Source organism: Oncorhynchus mykiss, chromosome 8 (genome assembly GCF_057628025.1).
Source record: "Oncorhynchus mykiss isolate SJ-2025 chromosome 8, ASM5762802v1, whole genome shotgun sequence".
NCBI lineage: Eukaryota > Metazoa > Chordata > Actinopteri > Salmoniformes > Salmonidae > Oncorhynchus > Oncorhynchus mykiss.
This window is the reverse complement of record NC_143029.1, coordinates 82,478,522-82,497,976: the sequence shown is the minus strand read 5'-3', so window position 1 is coordinate 82,497,976 and position 19,455 is coordinate 82,478,522. Positions and strand designations below refer to the sequence as shown.

Sequence of the window (19,455 nt, the reverse complement as noted above, 5' to 3'; positions counted from 1 at the left end):
TTTATTGGATAATTGCCCTGAACTACTTTGAATAATAGTTATCTGATTGGCTCTTCATACCTCGAGTGATTGAAAACCCGCGCTTTACGAACTTTTCTAGACTATCTAAAAAAATAACAACACAAAATTGTGTATCTTTCCAAGATAATATTTAGCATTCAACTACTCACGAAGTCGTCACTAAACTCGATACAGTGGCGAGTGCATTGCGTGTAACTTTAGGAGTCGGCGGGTTTTTGTTTCAACTCTTCCTTAGCAACCAACTTCAATACAGCAAGGAAAAGTCAACACAGCTGTTAGCGAGCTAGTTTGCTAATAAGCCCATTTCAGGTTTACAGATAAAAAGGTGAGTTTTGGCCAGGTAAAAGTGAATTGTCTAATTTGGTGTGAAGCTAATTCATACGCTTGCAACATCTATCATTAATTTCTAAATTGTAATTATTTCGCCTCTATGGCTTTATATTACCTAATTTGCACACGCTGTATATATACGTTTCTATTGTGTAATTGACTGTACGTTTGTTTATTCCATGTGTAACTCTGTGTCGCACTGCTATGCTTTATCTTGGCCAGGTCGCAGTTGTAAATGAGAACTTGTTCTCAACTGGCCTACCTGGTTAAATAAAGGTGAAAGGGGGAAAAAAAACGCTAGCTACCCTAACTAGGTGGTAGTAGTTAACGTTAGCTTGCTAGCTACCTGTGTAGAATGGGAATAGCGACCTCCGGTCCAGGGCGTGACTGGAGTCACTATACTTTGGTTACTTACCAGAATAAAGTTGTTGCTCGAGTGCTGACAGACATTTCTCAGAATGCGCCGGGTGTCATTCGACGTTCCTCCAATATACGAAATCGAGTAATACGAAATGTTCACTACGCGATGCATGTTAAGGTAGCCTGGTGGTTAGTGTTGAGTCAGTAACCGAAAGGTTGTGAGATTGAATCCCCGAGCTGACAAGGTAAAAATCTGTATTTCTGCCCCTGAACAAGGCAGTTAACACACTGTTCCCCGTTAGGCCGTCATTGTAAATAAGAATGTGTTCTTAAATGACTTGCCTGGTTAAAAATGAATAAATCAGAGCTAGTGAAGCCAGTCACTAGAACAGCGGAGTAGTGAGCGCTTACGACGCCCTGGACCAGAGCTAGGGTGGGGACAACAAAGGTTTACTGTACCAGAAACCCCATCTGTTACAGCTGAATAACGTACATCCTTTCCATAGACCAAAGCCCACAATGTCGCTGAGGACTGAGTCCCGTTGGACAGAGAATCAAGGCAACCCTCGTGCTAAAGGGGACACTGTTTATGTTGTCAAGGATGACTCCTCGGACCTCCTGGAGGATGACTCATTTGACCTAAACAAGTCCTATCCATGTGTCGGGAGGCCACTGTACAAGGGCCAGGCTCTAGAACGCTGGCGGTTTCCTGGATCCATAGCAGGTGTGTGTCTGGATGCTTCCTGCAACTGCCTCCTCTACATGGGTGTATTCATTAGTCAGATTCCGTTGGTCTGTTGAAAAACGTTTAGCAACAGAAACCGTTTACTCTAGGAACTAAACTGGGAAGGACCCTACCTGAATTTGCCAAATAAGCTTGATTTCATTGCTAAACGTTTTCTGTTTGTAGAACTTTTTGCAACGGAATCTGTCTAATGAATACACCCTCGGGTGTTTCCCTCTAGCTTGTACTTGTGGAATAGGCGTTAACACGGGACTGTCAAACACAATGGCTGTGATGTGTCTGGCAGTGCTTAGGTTTACTTACAGCTGAGATGGTAGTCTCTAGCCAGAACACAATTGAGAGGCTGTGGCATCACAACGCAGTGGGAACAGGCTAATACACTATCACTACTAGTTAATGTCAACCCGTTTGTTTTAGCTTGTCATCACTAGACCCTATACTGTACATCGTAACCCTTTCATTTCTCTAGGTGATTGTCAGAACTCCTGTAGCTCTGTGGCTATGAGAGACATTCAGATCCCCAGCCGGCATGGCTCAGGATCACACAGCCAGTCAGACTCGCTGTCCACTGCGTCTGAGTCAGACAGAACCCTGCTCAGCCTGCTGACCTGTGCAGGAGGCTTTGCGCTCTCAGGACCTCCAGCGGTCCACAACCCCAACAAGGCAGTCCTCACTGTAGACTGCAAGAGCACAAAGGTAGGGTCACGATATGACTGCAATTGGGCTATATATCAAATGCTCTCTTACAATGCAAATCACTTTGAAATCAGTTTTAAATGTATATGAACTTGAAACTTAAAGGCTTAGGGCAGTCAAATGTGTTCCTGTATTGTATATACATTTTCATACTGTGAAAATGATAATGCCATTGTAGTGTAAGAACTGTTTGAATAGACTGCCTGAATTTCAGCTGGTTTTGGTGGGATGGCGTTTTGGCCTTCCTGGTGACATCACCAGGTGGTTAAATTGAGTTCAAACAAGAGCTCTAAATCTGCCAATCACAGCCAGTTTCCAGTTATCAGTTTTCCCCTCCCCACTCAGACCACTCTGACTGTCCTAGCCTTGCTTGAGAAATTTCTTTGCTAAGAAGCTTCTACATAACTACATAAAAAAAAGGAGTCTTTGTTTTATGGCTAAAGATATATCATTTGCACACGAGACAATTATTTTTTTTAATATTTTTTTTATAGATATTGGCTGCAAATGTGAAGGCATGCGCACTGTTTGAGTGCACCAGCGATGATCTGATTGGACAAAAGCTGTCCTGCTTCCTGAAGAAGACCAATCAGGTCCTGGAAGAAGCTTTAAGTGAGGGGTGTCTTCAGACAGATGGAAATGTAGCAGTGGTGTCTGGGAAAGTGGTAAGAATGATTTTGCAAATAAAGGCTCAATTGTTTTCCTTCTGCACAGCCCTCTGTTGCTTGTCAAATTATTATTCTGTCTTGCTTAAGAGTACAGACAATCTCACATCCTTAGATCACGGCATTGAGATGACTCGTGTTTTCTTCTCTGTGAAGTTGGATGCAGTGAGCCAGTGTGGTACTGAGGTCCCAGTGTCTGTATGGACCCAGAGACAGTCACAGCAAGGACAGCATTGCCTGGTCATGATGGAGCGTGTGGAGAGAATCTCAGCCCATGTCTCCTTCTCACAAGACGTAAGTTACACAGATTCCAAGATGTGGTTCAGAGTGGCAGCTGACATCCTGCAAAACTCAAGTCATTTCTAGGTCATATTCTGTAAGGGCACACAGCACATGTTCTGCAACATAAGTCCAGGTAGTCCCTGTCTGTGGTTCAGTATGGTGCCTATAAATACAACCACAAGGCCTCTGTAGCCTGACTCGATGAGCGATTGCGTTTTCTTCCAGGGGAGCATCCTGAGCTGTGACCTGGTCTTTGCCCATCTGCATGGTTACAGGCAGACTGAGGAGCTGACAGGGATGCCTATCAGAGAGATGATCCCCTCTCTACAGATCCCCCTCCACAGCCGCGCTCTGCCCAAGGTCAGTATACACACACACCATAGAGAGCACTGGTTTAACCCTGAGGTAACATCTCCCTTCCCTCAGATGCTGAGGGTCCAGAGGGTGTCCAGTCGATGCAGGGGGGGCACCTCCCTCCTCCTCTGTATTAAACTCCAGGGGGCAGTGGTGTGTGGTAAACCCCAGCAGCTGAAGGATGGGTTGGGCTGCCCAGAACCCCAAAACACCCCTGGTGGACCTGAGGACCAGCAGGGTTCCCCCGTCTCCTCCCCAATCTGCAGAGCACCACAGCCAGAACATTGTGAAAATGGAAAGGAACTGTCCTCTGGTAGAACAGTGCTCTTCTCATTCCCGATTCTCTGAGAAATGTTACTATAGAATTGTTTGTATATAAGTTAGGTAGTTTGTGCGCAAGAGATTTCTTGCACACAAAAAATCAGTAATTGATATCTAAATATCTTGTCTGTACGCCATGCCATCTGTCAGGAGTTAAAGAGAACAGCAGCCTCCTCTCCCCTGGTTCGGGGCTGGTCTATTCTGGGACGGTGTGGGTGTTCGCCCCTCTCAGCGGTCTCCTCACCCTCCACCCTGATGGCTCTATCAACAGCATCCACAACCACCTGTCCCTCAGTCTCCTGGGCTTTGGGAATGCGGAGCTACAGGGGAAGGTATTAAACTAATTATTCTCATACACTGGTTTAATGCAATGTATTTAGAAAGCTTTTTTTTTTTTTTTTACATCAGCAAATGTCAGTGCTATACAGAAACCCCTCCTACCCCCCCCCCCCCCCCCCCCCCCCCCCCCTTAAGAAATAAGTCCTGAGGGTCTGTGAATATACCATGGCTAAGGGCTGTTCTTATGCATAATGCAACCTCAGAGATACCTTATTGCTATTATAAATTGGTTACAAATGTAATTGAAACAGTAAAAATATTTTGCCAAACCTGTGGTATACAGTTTGGCTAAAAGCCAATGGTATATCAATCAGCCAATGCTTTTCTAATATACCCAATATTCATCAGTATCATAATTATGAGCTCTGTGGCCTTCGTTGTTATTGGCTGATGCAAACTAGACTCCTTTTATGGTCCTAGATTCACCCAGCTGTAGAGGGTTCTGTAATGTAGCTCTAGTTTCTACTCCAGGGTTGGTGGGTCAATTCAGAAAGTAAACCGTTCCAATTCCAGGTTTTCCTCATTGACGTGAATTGTAACTGTCTTTGTCATGTGTCCTACAGGATGTCACGTTCCTGATTCCTGCTTTCTATGATTGGTTTTGTGGCTTGGAGAACAGTGCCATTACCCCACACCAACAACCAGAGGGTGGGCTTCTACACACTCACACTAACTCATCACACCCCTCCTACACAGGTGACTCATCTGTAGTTCAGTTTCTCTCCATCATAGGGCAGTGTTCTTCTCCCCCAGTTCTTGATGGCTGTTGTAGTGTTTGCAGGCTTTTGTTCATCCGAGCACTAACAACTGATTCAGCAAGTCAACTATTAATCAAAGACTTTGATTATCCCAAATTTTGTACAGATGTGCTATCTTAATTTGACCAGTTTCTCACAGGGAAATGATCCTGCAGCAACAGGAAATGTGAATTATATCCACTTATAATTAATATACACTTTTGTAGGGGTTGATACATTTATAGTTGATACATTAAGTCTGACAATTTTTTTACTTTAGAAGCTTTTTAAACATTCAATAAACTATTTGCATTTCCTGCTGTGCAGTTATAGTGCTCAAATTAGGATAGTATGTCTAAGTGCTGGTCTAGCACAAATGTCCCCAGAACCAGGTGTGAGGAACACTCCCTGTTGTCGAGCTGAACACTGTAGTGACGGAGACACAAGGCCTCTGGACCTCAAAGCCAGTTCCAATATTTTCACTGCATAATCGGACTGATTTTAGCCCTGGGACACCAGGCGTGTCCAGTTATCAGGTAGAACAGAAAGCCAGCAGGCTCTGGCCCTTGTAGACCAGGTATTCCCAAACTGGGGTACGCACAATGCTGTCGGGGGGTACGCCAAATAAAAATGTGATTCGCATTTAAAAATTCTATCACATTTTATAGTTTCCAACGGGGCTATGTATTTGGGTGAGGTTCTCACCTGAGTAGCCTTACGACCATCTATTCAGCAAAATAATAACAATGTCAAATACAAGTAGCCAAGTAATTAACGTCCAATCGCATTAACCGTTACCCTCTCGCGAGAATTCTACTAATGTTGGTGATGGTTGCTGCTGCTCATTCTGTTTGCTCAAATAGATAAATGGTTAAAGTAAGGACAGGTCTATAGACACCTACCAGCTCTACTGGGAGCACTGCACCTACCAGCTCTACTGGGAGCACTGCACCTACCAGCTCTACTGGGAGCACTGCACCTACCAGCTCTACTGGGAGCACTGCACCTACCAGCTCTACTGGGAGCACTGCACCTACCAGCTCTACTGGGAGCACTGCACCTACGAGCACATCCAATGTTAGCATCAGTAATTCTACATTTGTTAGCCCAGCTAGCATGGACACTGACAGTTGTGAATCTGATGCAGCTGAAGAGCTACTGGCCCCTTACCCGGCAAAGCACCGAACAACAAAGGGACGTTGGACCATCGACGAGGAGCAAATATAATGATAACTACATTGACTTGGCATTCACTTATATTGGGAGTAGTGCCTTTCCTCAGCCACAGAGTACTTTTGTACTTCTGCACATAAACACAATCTCACAACTCGCTGAAACCATCACTGTTGCGCATAGATTTAGAAACAAAATATGTAAATTTGAAAAATAAGCTTTTTTTTTTTTTTTTTTGTGAGAACTAAGACAACTTGACTAAGACGTATAAAAGCCACATATCATTTAAGAAAGGGAAAGGCCGAAAACTATTCTGACAATACCTTCATCAAACTGGTTCACGATGCATCAGTGACATGGCAGGAGATGTTTTGAAACAATTACTGCTTTGCATTCAAGCCAGTGAATTATGTGTTACAGCTGGATGAGTCAACAGAAGTGGCGGGCTTGGCACAGCTCCTGGTATGTCTGTTAGGTTTATGGGGGATCAGTTCAGGAAGACATCCTCTTCTGGAAACCAAGACAACAGGAGAGGGTATTTAAGTACAGGACAGCTTTATGACATCAAATGGACTTTGGTGGTCAAGATGTGTTGGTATCTGTACTGATGACGCAAAAGTTGTGACCGGGAGACATAGTGGCGTGGTAATGCGTGTGCAAGCAGTTGCTCCCGACTCCACTTGGGTACACTGCAGCATCCACCGAGAGGCTCTTGCTGCCAAGGGAATGCCTGACGGCTTGAAATACATTTTGGACACTACAGTGAAATGGTTAACTTTGTTAAAGCAAGGCCCCTGAACTCGTGTATTTTCTGCACTATGCAACGATATGGGCAGCGACCATGTAACGCTTTTACAACATACAAGTGCGCTGGTTATCAAGTGGCAAAGTAGACTTTTTTTTTAAATTGAGAGACGAGCTTAGTTTTCTTTACTGACCATAATTTTCACTTGTCTGACTGCTTGCATGATGAGTTTGTCACACGACTGGCCTATCTGGGTAACGTTTTTTCTCGCCTGAATGATCTTGATCTAGGATTACAGTGACTCTCGGCAACTATATTCAATTTGTGGGATTAAATTGAGGCTATGATTAAGAAGTTAACAAGGACAACACACAGGTCTTTCCATTTATGATTTAAAAAAATTGTGTGCAAATGAACGCAACCTTAAGTGCTTTGCTATATGACAATGTGAGTGAGTTGGGTGTGCAATTACGCAGGTACTTTCCCAAAATGGATGACGCAAACAACTGGATTCCTTATCTGTTTCGTGCCCTGCCTCCAGTCCACTTACCGATATCTGAACAAGAGCCTCATCAAAATTGCAACAAGCGGTTCTGTGAAAATGTCATCAGCAGCCACTACCAGATTTCTGGCTTGGATTGCGCTCAGTATCTTGCCTTGGTAAATCACGCTGTTAAGACACTGATGCCCTTTGTAACCACATACCTAATGTGAGAGTGGATTCTCAGCCCTCACTAGCATGACAACTAAATACAGGCACAGACGGTGTGGAAAGTGATTTTAAGATAAGACTCTCCAAAACAACCCAACATTGCAGAGTTGTGTGCATCATTTCAAGCACACGGTTCTAATTAACCTGTGAGTTATTCACAAATTTCAACAATTGTGTTTGAGATGGCAAAATTATTTATTAGTGCCCTAGTCCTTTAAGAGTTCTGTCACTTCCCACGAGCTGGGTTGTGACAAAGTCGCACTCATTCTTAGGTTTAATAAATGTATCATATACTGTGGCAGGCTTACAATGATGGCAAAAACAACATTTGAGAGCGCTGGTGCTGGAGGGAGTATGCAGCTGGAGGTTGAATGGTTGAAGGCGTATGGGACTATAACGTTTGGGAGCCACTGTTGCTGGGGAAGAGTTGAAAAACGCTGCTCTATTGGTTTAGCACCAGGGCAGGAAAAATCCTCTAATCCAACTGGTGCGTTCCACTCCATGAAACGACTCTATTGGATGGCCGCCTGCTATGGGTGTTAGTCAGATTCCTTGTTTTTCCTTCATCTCCAGTAAACGAAGCATTTAACTCTGTTCCCCTTCCAGACCCCTGTGTATACTCTGGTCATCCTGTCCCTGCTGCTAGCACAGTCGCCCATCCCATTCCCACATTCCCAATGGGAGGCCAACTTCAACAGGGTAAAGTTTGGCTCTCACTCATCACTAACGTGCATTTCCGAAGTGTTACTAGTGCTCGTGTTACTCATGAAATCCATTTCCTTTCTACATTGTCAGTGTGTTCTGCCTCCATGCATCATTTAAATGTGATCTTCCTGGTTTTCATTGCTTTGTTGATTTTTCATGTTCACTGGGTTTGTCATCTCAAATCTTATAGTTTTTTTTCTAGAATCCAAGTAATGCAGTCAAAAGGGAATAACAATCCTGAGTAATTAGATTTGGGGTTTCTGGCTGTCTAGACCCCAGTTCTCTGGCTGGTGACATGGCCGTGGTGCAAAAGGCAGAACAGGGGAGAAACCTCTCCACTGGGAAGGGCAGGATCTTCACTGGCTCCAGTATCAGACTGGAGCAGCAGGGCAGCACTCCCTCCACCCTGGACCCTCCGGAGGTTACCTCCACACCCATGATCAGGTACGTCACCTATGGACAAGTTCAGTCCTGAAATGAACATGTAGTGTGGGGGTGTCCTATCCCCTTTGGTTTTCATATTGGTTTTAATTTCCACCTTCTGACACCTGACTTCCCACTTGAATGAATCAGACACAAACTTAAAGGCAATGATCAAAGTCAGCAGATGAGAGGCCCTGAGGTAGGCCAGTTGCTAACCTAATAAAAATGTTGTGGGTGTATATGAAGTGTTTAATGATAGTTCGGCCCCGTCCCATATCAACCACTGTCAGTGTTTCTGTAGGCTCTAGGTGCCTAACTAGGTTTCTCTCCACAGGGTTGATGACACTGCAGAACTGATGAAAGAAGCTGCACAGGTGGCCCCGTGTCCCAGCCAGTGTGACAGTGGAGACGACACCCACGACCTGCTACAGTCCTTTGCCCAGGTTGAGAGAGGCGAGGTACTCTGCCTGTCACTCACTCGCCCTCTAACCTGTAGCCCAGGAGGGCAGCCCCTTAGTGGAGTGGGACCAGGTGTGAATTAGCTAACAAATTGTGATTTAAAAAATAAGAAGAATTTGACAGTTTGACGTCCAAATTCACTTCTAATTTTCCTCTGCGAATGGACTTTAATTTGTATTACTTAAGGCACTCCAACCATGGATGAGTGCAGCCGAGCACGGCCCTGCCGCCCTACCCCATACCATGCCAAAGGCCCCCAGCAGCTGTGTGACCTGTCAGCCATGCAGGACTCCAGCTTCGAGGTGATCTCCCTGGGTAGCCGGTCCTCCTCAGGGTTCTGTGAGAAGTGGGCTGGGTGTCATGGGGGGTCCAGCCCGACGGCGGCCACCTCCCGCACAGACCAGGTTGTGGACTCGGCCAGCTGCTACCTGGACCTGGACACCAATGGGGAGCTGGTGACCCGGGCCATGGCCGACCTGAACCTGAGTGGAGTTCTAGAGTTGCTTAGTGTTGGAGGTGATGATGACTTCTCCCATACCTCGGTTGATACCGCCGAGCTCCTGCGTACCCCTTCGCCGTATGTGGTCGAGTCCGACCAGGAAGAGGGACCCGGATGTGTGGAGGTCCGGAACAGTCTATTGAAAGGACTGGCGGGGGAGGACGAACGTGACCAGTGGGCTGTGTTCTCTGTTCTCCACAATGTCCAAATCCAGGACTCTAGACAGATGAATGGAGAGATGCAGTTGATCTCGGATGCCCCTCCCAACACCTCCACCCCTAAGAAGCAGCAGGAGAATGAGTGCTCCATGGCCCCACAGCACATCACAGAGGGGAGCTATGATGGAAGTGTTTACCACAGGGATGGAACAAGAATCGGTTGGTACCTCTTCACAAGCTCTCACTTAGCTTTTATCTTTGAGAAGAGCTGAGCTTCCAGGTCTAGAGCATCTCCTAAAGATGGTGTGTGTTATCAGCTCTGTGGTACTCGATTACAAAGTTGTTTTTAGAACTACGAGGATGAGTTATAGCATCTCTCTCTCTCTTTCCTCCAGAGGTGCAGTGTGAGATTCGTAGGGCTGAGCTTCATGGGGCTAGGTGTGTGTTCTGTGTGTGGCTGAGCAGGCCTGGACAGCAGGAGGCCATGTTGCATCATAGTGGCGTCTACAGCAACAGAGCTTCACTACAAAACTCATCCTCACTCAGTCTGGGAGAGGTCAGTATTCAGTCTGTAAACTCCTGCTTAAATCTGGAAAAATCACCTTTTTTATTTAATTATTTGGTTGATTTTGACAGGTTGACAGATTTGCTTTCACCCGGTCTGGTAAAGAGAGGAATATTCTGCTGCCAACATTGATTTCACACTGCTTTACTTCCACATTTTGTAACGAAGTCAGCTTAAAATGGATAGACTTTTCTATTTTATCTACACAATACTCTCGTCAAACTGGATGAGAAATCATATTTGTGAAATAAAACGCCCTCTTGATTAGATAGTTTTGACTCGGCGCATTGAATACCAAGTTAGACTCTCCTTTGACAGTGTTTACACTCTTTCTGGGTCAGTCCCACACCTGGATTGTACAATATTTGCACGGTCTTTTAAATTCTTCAACCTCTGTCAAGTTGTTGATCATTGCTAGACAGCCATTTTCAAGTCTTGCCATAGATTTTGAATCCAAGTCAACTTTAATTAGGCCACTCGGGAACGTGTAATGTCGTCTTGGTAAACTCCACTGTATTTGGCTCTTTTTTTTTTTTTTTTCCTGCTGAAAGGAATGTTTGTTGGAAAGCAGACTGAACCAGGTTTTCCTCTTTTCTTTTATCATAAATTCCCTAATCCTTGCCAGTGACAAGCATACTATAACATGATGCAGCCACCACCATGCTTGAGAATATGAAGTGGTACACTCGGATGTTGAATTCTCCCCAAACGTACCACTTTGTTAGTACATGATGATAATCCCAATTTAACTTTAGTTAAGTGCAAACCACATGCATCCTGTGCAAACAAGATGCATGTTTTTGAATATTATTTTGTTTTCTTCCTGTCCAGCCTTCCTCTTCACTCAGCCAATTAGGTTAGCATTGTGGAGTAACTACGATGTTGTTCCACTGCCATTAAACTGTTTTAGTCACCATTGGCCTCATGGTGAAATCCCTAAGCGGTTCCTTCCTATTTGGCAACGGAGTTAGGCAGGACGCCTGCCTAACATTATCTTTGTAATGACTGGGTGTATTGATACACCATCCAAATTGTAATTTATAACTTCACCATGCTCAAAGGGATATTCAATGTCTGTTTTCAGTTTATTTTGACCCAAGTCATAGTCATTCAATAATCATTAACACTATTGCACACAGTGAGTGCATGTGACTTGTGATTTGTTCAGGAAATGTTTACTCCTGAACTTATTTAGGCTTGCCATAACAAAGGGGTTGAATACTTATTGACATTTCGGGTCCCTTTTAATTTTTTATATGTATTTTTTTTTTAATTTAGACGTTTCCACTTTGTCACTGGCCTACATACACAATGCCTATGTCATGTTTTAAATTTGGGCTGTAACACAACAAAATAATGACAGTCAAGGGTTATGTTTACTTTCTGAAGGCACTTTATTTGTATATTTTGACTCAGGCGATCTTGGAGGCCAGCCGTGGCGGTGCCGGTGAGGCGCTGCTCTCCACTTTGGACCTGGACCATTCCCGTGCATGCGATGGGCAGTTCTCAGAGCTGTACCAGCCGCTCCACGCCGTGGGGAAAGGGGCCTTCGGCTTCGTGTGGCAGGCTTGCAGGCGCTCTGACGGAGAGAAGGTGAGACTGACTGGGGACTTGTTACATTTTCACTAGTAAAGGTGAAGAACAACCACTCGCACACCTTATGAGTACCATAACGTGTCTTTATGGAGGGGAGTGTATTTAAAAAAATATATAAATATATATAATAATTATACAATGTGACTCAAAATAGCTTTGAATTCCAGGTAATTGTACGACCTCAATGTGGTATCTTCATGCTCACAAGGTTTCACTGCATCCAAATTCAGTTTTCGGAAAGGTAACTCATGGATTTCTGTATTCAAATAGTGTGATTGTCCCTCCTATGTTTGTAGGTGGTGGTGAAGTTTATCAGGAAGGGAAGGATAGTCAGTGAATGCTGGGTGGATGACCCCTTGCTGGGCCGCGTCAGCCAGGAGGTCGCCATACTCACCCGCCTGACACACCACAACATCGTCAAGGCAACAACTTTTTTTAGTTTGTTTGTGCCATGTTTTTAATGTGGGCTACCACTGAGAACCACATCTCCTCCATACAGAATAACAAATCTTCCACAACAGTTTAGTCTCTTTTCCTAACATATATCTGTTTATTCTCTCTCTCATCTGTGTTGCAGGTCCTGGAGGTGTTTGAGAACGAGGGTTACTTCCAGATGGTGATGGAAAAGCATGGGGATGGTCTGGACCTGTTTGAGTTCATAGACAAACAGCCCCAGCTGGACGAGCCTCTGGCCAGCTACATCTTTAGACAGGTACGGGACAGGAAGACAGAGGAAGAATGGTCTCTTTGCACCTGTGTGTAGAAGGGAAACTATGGACAGAAAAAATGTGATGGGTATTGTGTGAAATGTCACCATTTTCTGTCTCACCATCTCTTCAGTTGGTGGCAGCAGTGGCGTATCTGAGGAACAGAGACATCCTCCACCGGGACATCAAGGATGAGAACATCATCATTAACACAGAGTTCCACATCAGACTCATAGACTTTGGCTCTGCTGTCCCGCTGGCTCCAGGGAAGCTGTTCTACACCTTCTGTGGCACGCTGGAGTACTGCTCCCCAGAGGTGCTGAAGGGCAACCCGTAAGTACACAGGGTTTGTTTCTGGATCAAGAAGGGGCTTAGGTGATGGCGTCGCAGGGGCATGACGGGAGTTGTGGCAATGGGGCGCGGCTGAATTTAAATAAGCTTTTTAGGGGCCCTCATCTTGGCGGTGTAGAAATGTCTGAATTTAAGCCAATTTCCTGCAATTATACACTATTTTGGTATTTTGTTAGGATTGCTGTTGCAAAAGCAGCATTATGCCATGGTGCTGACATTTTGATGTTTTAAAGCTAATTTTGTGCAATTCTATGCATTTTGCCATGGCTAATGCTGTGTTTTGCGTAAACGTAACACAATCAATATGGCTAAATTCATTGTTTTGGGACACTTCAATTCTTGGCTGATAAGCATTTCTTTTGCTGACTGTTCATTTTTCCAAGATTTATATTTTTCCTACATGTGTTATCTTGTTTTAATCATTATAATTTTATACAAGGTGTTTTTCCATTTCCCCCAAAAAATAAAATGCAGAAAAATCCCTATAAACACACACTGCCACTTGTCATAAGTCCAACACGGGCTGAGGGGTTAGCGTACTCAACTGTTAGGACAAAACAGTTTTTGCAACATGATTTTATAAAACTAGGAAATACCGAATGAGAGCAATCCTGTACATGGTGGTCCTTTGTTGTTTACTGTGGGTTCCTTGTTTACTGTGGGTTCCTCCCCTGTGTTGCGTAGCTACGGCGGTCCAGAGCTGGAGCTGTGGTCTCTGGGGGTGCTGCTCTACACATTGCTGTTCGGTGAGAACCCTTTCTGTGACATGGAGGAGACCCTGCAGTCCAAACTCAAGCCCCCCTTCCCTGTCTCTCCAGGTAGGACCTCCAGTCAGAAACCGGTGTAATAGTGGGTACCGGGTTACCAAGATTAAGATTTCCTGTTTCCTGGGATAAATAACTGCTAGAAACCTAACTTGTTTCTACGAACAGCATGACATGTAATGGAACTGTTAAATTATACTCAACAACAATATATAAATGGAACATGTTAAGTGTTTGTTTCTTGAGATGAAATATCCCAGAAACGGTCCATATTCACACAAATTGGCAGGCATAGGTTACGGACAACGAACACAATTTTATCGATTGCAATTTTAGTGACAAGATCCTGAGGCCCATTCTTGGTGCAATTTAACCGCTACCATCACTGTGTGTTTTATCATGCTATGTCGCAAGGATCTGCACAATTCCTGGAAGCTGAAAATGTCTCGGTTCTTCCATTGGCCTGCATACTCACCAGACATGTCACCCATTGAGCATGTTTAGGATGCTCTGGTTCGCCTGTACGACAGCATGTTTCAGTTCCTACAATATCCAGTGACTGCGACAACCAATGAGGAGAGGGAAAACATTCCACGGGCCCCAACGTGTACGTGACAAAGGAACTAGTCGTGGACTAGAGATGAAGGAAGGCCGACCACTCCCCCATTCACATCGACAGGGCTGTAGTGCAGCGTGTCCACGTCACCAACAAACTATCATGGTCCAAAGACAGTCGTGAAGAGCTCACAACACATTTTCCTTCTCTGGAGACTGAAGATTTGGCATGGGTAATCAGATCGTCAGTTCTTTGGCTGCACCGTCAAGAGCATCCTGACCGGTTGCATCACCGCCTGGTATGGCAAATGCTCTGCATCTGACCGTAAGGCACTACAGAGGGTTGTGCATACGGCCCAGTACATCACCGGGGCCAAACTTCCTGCCATCCAGGACATCTACACTTCAGAGGAAGGTCCCCCAAAAAATCTGAATCCAGTCACCCCAGTCATACACTGTTCTCTCTGCTAACGCATGACAAGCGATACTGGAACGCCAAGTCTAGGACAAAGGCTCCTTAACAGCTTCTACCCCCAAGCCATAAGACTGCTGAAAAATTAATCAAATAGCCACCTGGACTATTTACGTTGACTCGCTGTTTATCTATGCGTAGTCACTTTACCCCTACCCACGTGAACAAATTACCTCAACTAACCTGTACCCCCTCACATTGACTTGATACCCCTGTATATAGCCTTGTTACTTTTTATTAATTTAGATATTTAACTCAATTTCTTAAACTGCATTAAGGGATTGTAAGCATTTCACAGGAAGGGCTACACCTGTTGTATTCGGTGCATGTGACAAATAATATTTGATCAACTCTGTAGGAGATTGTTGCGCTGCATGAGACAAATGGTCACCCCAGATACTGACTGGTTTTCTGATCCACGCATCTACTTTTTCTTAAAGTTATCTTTGACCAACAGATTCAGATCTGTATTTCCAGTCATGTGAATTCCATAGATTAGGGCCTAATGAATTTATTTAATGGACTTTAATGGACTTTCCTTATGTGAACTTAGTAAAATTGTAAACTTGTATCTTGGCAAAAGAAATGTCAACTGCGGTTATTTTTAGCAAATTTAACGTGTAAATATTTGTATGAACATAAGATTCAACAACTGACAAACTGAACAAGTTCCATAGACATGTGACTAACCGAGATGGAATAATGTGTCCCTGAACAAAGGGGGGTCAAAAGTAAGTCTATTTGGTGTGGCCACCAGCTGCATTAAGTACTGCAATGCATCTACTCATGGACTGCACCCGATTTTGCCAGTTCTTGCTGTGAGATGTTACCCCACTCTTCCTCCAAGGCACCTGCAAGTTCCCAGACATTTCTGCGGGAATGGCCCTCACCCTCCGATCCAACAGTCCCAGACGTGCTCAATGGGTATGCCGATGATGTCTGAGGACATAACAGGCCTACAAGCTCTCAGTCCAGCCTCTGTCTATTGCGGACTCTGAGCACTGATGGAGGGTTTGTGCGTTCCTGGTGTTACTCGGGCAGTTGCCATCCTGTACCTGACCGGCAGGTGTGATGTACCGATCCTGTGCAGGTGTTACACGTGGTCTGGACAATCAGCTGTTCGCCCTGTCTCCCTATAGCGCCGTCTTAGGTGTCTCACAGTACAGACATTGCAATTTATTGCCCTGGCCACGTCTGCAGTCCTCATGCCTCCTTGCAGCGTGCACAGATGAGCAGGGACCCTGGGCATCTTTCTTTTGGTGTTTTTTCAGTCAGTAGAAAGGCCTCTTTAGTGTCCTAAGTTTTCATGACCTTAATTGCCTACCGTCTGTAAGCTGTTAGTGTCTTAACAACCGCTCCACAGGTGCATGTTCATTAATTGTTTATGGTTCATTGAACAAGCATGGGAAACGGTGTTTAAACCCTTTACAATGAAGATCTGAAGTTATTTGGCTTTTTACAAATTCTTTGAAAGATATTTTTATTTTTGCTGAGCATATAAATCAGTATTGTCAGCATGCGCAATCATCCAATTTGTTTCTAATTTACACCACTATCTGGCTTTTTTCTCCTGCGGTTGGTTGCTTTTAAATCCGTGTGCACTCTGCCATCCTCTAGCATCAATTCCATTCATGTTGCCTCAAATGGCTAACCCTGATCAAGATAGATATACAGCATGTACAAAACAGTAACATCTTCCTAATATTGTGTTGCACGCCCTTTTTTCCCTCAGAACAGCCATGTATATTAAACGCTCATTCATTAGTTAAATATATGTTTCTAACGGTCTTACACTCTGCTCTGGCCTCTTTATATAGCTCTTGTGGAGTCCCAGGTAAAGCTACTACAATGGCTTAATTGGAAGGTTTTATTTTAGTTGTGTTTTTAGCGTTTCTTGAGCTGAGGGATTCTGAATGTTAAATGCAGCAACAACCATTCAATGGTAAGTAAATTATTCAAGTATGTCATTAGAATGAGGACAACTAAACTTTCATTTAACTGGGGAAGGAATGAAGTAATATGCAAATTGCGCAAAATTTAAAGGTAAGTTGTCAATCTACAATTTATAGCCTAGCAAAATGTATTAACTTTGTAGGCCACATGTCCTTCAACAGCATTGTTTGTTTTCAACTTCATGGGTTCAACGAGGTGTGTAATTCCAGTCAAATAATACAGTCCACACAAGATTACTGGAGCTTGTTTCATTTATTTACCCAAGAGCATACATCTCTCGACTTGTATATTTTTCTGTGTTGGATAACAGCACAAACTTGGTCTCATACATTTTAATGTAGGGCTCATCTGCCTCATGTAGCATCCAGCTTGTTTTCATGCCACTCAAATCCAGACCTGTATATGCTGTAATGGTTTTGGTGGGAAATACCAGGTTACCCAGGAGTTTTTTTTTTTAGTAGTAAAATTGACCAACAGCCTATTTTTTTTTTTTTCCCTTTTTTTTTTCTTCTCCACAACCGTGCTACTAAACAGTGCTGTGACTGGTGTCTGACCTCTTCCTGTGCTCCCCCAGACCTGCATGCTATGCTGTCAGGAATGCTGCAGCCTGACCCCCAACGGAGAATGACCCTGGAGCAGCTCCTGCTGCAGCCCTGGATTCGCCAGCCCATCTGCCTGGCTGACTACAGCTGGGAGGAAGTGTTCCCTTACGGCAAGAGCCACGGTCAGTGGAGGCGATGAGTCCCTCTTCTCTCCATTTTTATCACCCAATAGCTAAGCAAACGACAGCCACTTTAGTCTGTAGGGTACAGTGTCCATATTAGGACATCTGATTTTCACCCATAGTCACTTTCCTCTTGTCTTCACAGCTCCCCCACAGTACCACGAGTCTGTTCCTGGAGACTTTCTAGGCCAGGGCTTGTACCCGGACACTAGAGATGATTCTTCACTTCCTTCTGATGATGACGATGAGAGGTCCATGGCCGCCATGACAACTGAGCTCATGAAGTACCTCTCTGATGAATGAGTTAACTTCAGTGGTGCATTTTAATCTTCTGACTTCCTCTCTCTCTCCTGGATCTCCTTCCCTTCATATACACTGCACTGATCTGTAAACCTGTCCATGTTCTCCTTCCTATGGGAAGGAGACAAGGGGTGGGAGAACCATTTTAGACTCAAGATGCACCCCAGATCCCGTCATCGTATATCAGGACCTGGACTGACTGAAGAGACTCTAAATAGCAAGTGTGCTTTTACTACCAGAATAAATAAATACAGTTTTTAGAATGTGAATTGGTGGGGGAGATGTATCCTTAAAGTTATGTATATGAATACAACCAAAGAGGTACAGCAAAATAATGAGCTGAACATACAACACCTATGGGTGCCTTTATTTGCTGTAATGTATGTATTAGAGGGACTGTGGTATATTGGGTAATGAATGTAGTGTAGCTGCCAAAGCCTTATAATGGGTCAAACTGAAGACCAGTTTCACTTCAAAATATAAAATGCACTGATGCCTCGAGCAGAGGGTTGACTGATTCAGGTGCCACTACTCGCCAACGAGCCAGATGATTCACTTGGCTTTTATCTGTTGTCTGATTTATATTAAACAATTATGTTAAAGAAGTAGTGGTGTTAACTGCTTATTTATGCTTGTCGTTAGTGAAAAATTGTAAGTCTTTCACGGTATTTCAATATTTAATTCGCATGCTTTTATCAGTTTGACTGTTTCCTGTTTCAACATTGCAAATAAAATATACAAATATTTAAGCTAGAATCCTAGTTTGCTATTTTTTTTAATTTTTTTTTTGTGGGGGCTGGGGTCGTCATTTACACCGCCCCTATTTTTATTTGGACCGTGAAGCTAAAACGAATTTGTCTATTGCAGCATTTTTGATATGTGTGAATGTTGAGGTAACGGTAAAGAGGGTCTTGTACTTTATGTATGGGTACCTCCATTTTTGAAGGTGACAAGTATTTAGACAAATTCACTTAGTATTTTGATAAAATGGTATTATTTGGTCCTAGCGCTCAATGACTGTCACGCTTGTGACTCGACTTGGTGGATGCATTTGTAGTTCTGTTTTGGATTATGTTGTGCCCATTAGAGATGAATGGTAAAAATATTGTCCGTTTTATTGTGAATAAGTGTTTCTGAACACTTGTTCATTTAATGTCGACTCAAGGATGAACATGAATTAATTGACGTTCGATGCCTGAAGAGCATGCCCCCAAAACATGCTAACTTCTCACCATTACAGGGGAGGTTATCCTTTTTGGGGGTATGATATTTGTGTAACTTTCTCACTCGTTCATGATTTTCTGGAGTCATGGTAGCATCCACATTTAATGTAACTGTATTCAGAAACTCTTTAAAATAAGTGACTCCAATGACTTCATTACTATTGGGTGCAACATAATCTGAAACGCAACCAAGACAAACTGCAAATGCATCCAAAAAACTGGATGTCTTTGTGTTAGGAATCTGGGACCAAAAACTAAATTTAATACACCAAGTGAATTTGTCCAAATACTTGTTACCTTCAAATGGGGGGGGACTAGATGCATAAATGCTTTCATTCCTAAACAGTAAAACATGTATGAAAATACCCTCATGACATTCTGTACTGTCACACAAAACATTTGATCTCAAATCCAAAATTACTGTGTATAGAGCAGAATTAAATGCTTTAGCTTCACTGTCCATATAAATGCTTAGGGGAGAGTATACATACACATCGTTGAAGTTAAACTGAGCTTTGTTT

General features: G+C 43.8%; 1 protein-coding gene and 1 long non-coding RNA gene across 3 annotated transcripts in view; one reads left to right on the top strand and one right to left on the bottom strand.

The window, feature by feature from the left end:
- Positions 1-19,455, bottom strand: part of LOC149982155 (uncharacterized) — a 472,901-nt gene that overhangs the window by 188,373 nt on the left and 265,073 nt on the right. The gene's annotated exons all lie outside the window — the stretch shown is intronic.
- pask (PAS domain containing serine/threonine kinase) lies at positions 20-18,467 on the top strand. Of its 2 annotated transcripts, none has more exons than XM_021614002.3 (21): positions 20-346; positions 1,218-1,435; positions 1,926-2,152; positions 2,647-2,817; positions 2,974-3,111; positions 3,325-3,459; positions 3,526-3,766; positions 3,925-4,106; positions 4,677-4,761; positions 8,087-8,179; positions 8,458-8,629; positions 8,943-9,139; positions 9,254-9,943; positions 10,120-10,280; positions 11,706-11,882; positions 12,182-12,307; positions 12,463-12,597; positions 12,726-12,925; positions 13,628-13,761; positions 17,262-17,411; positions 17,557-18,467. In XM_021614002.3, the coding sequence occupies exons 2-21, from the start codon at positions 1,231-1,233 to the stop codon at positions 17,712-17,714; spliced, it is 3,777 nt and encodes a 1,258-aa protein (XP_021469677.3). In that variant the 5' UTR covers positions 20-346; positions 1,218-1,230; the 3' UTR covers positions 17,715-18,467. The 2 variants fall into 2 exon arrangements, with proteins under 2 accessions (XP_021469677.3, XP_021469676.3); XM_021614001.3 differs by having other exon boundaries at positions 4,677-4,809.

Bases quoted from the DNA above. Each gene is read 5' to 3' on its own strand.
- pask (XM_021614001.3), top strand. From the start codon at position 1,231: ATGTCGCTGAGGACTGAGTCCCGTTGGACAGAGAATCAAGGCAACCCT. The intron at 1,436-1,925 runs GTGTGTGTCTGG...TCATTTCTCTAG, and splicing joins GTTTCCTGGATCCATAGCAG to GTGATTGTCAGAACTCCTGT. The intron at 8,630-8,942 runs GTACGTCACCTA...TTCTCTCCACAG, and splicing joins ACCTCCACACCCATGATCAG to GGTTGATGACACTGCAGAAC.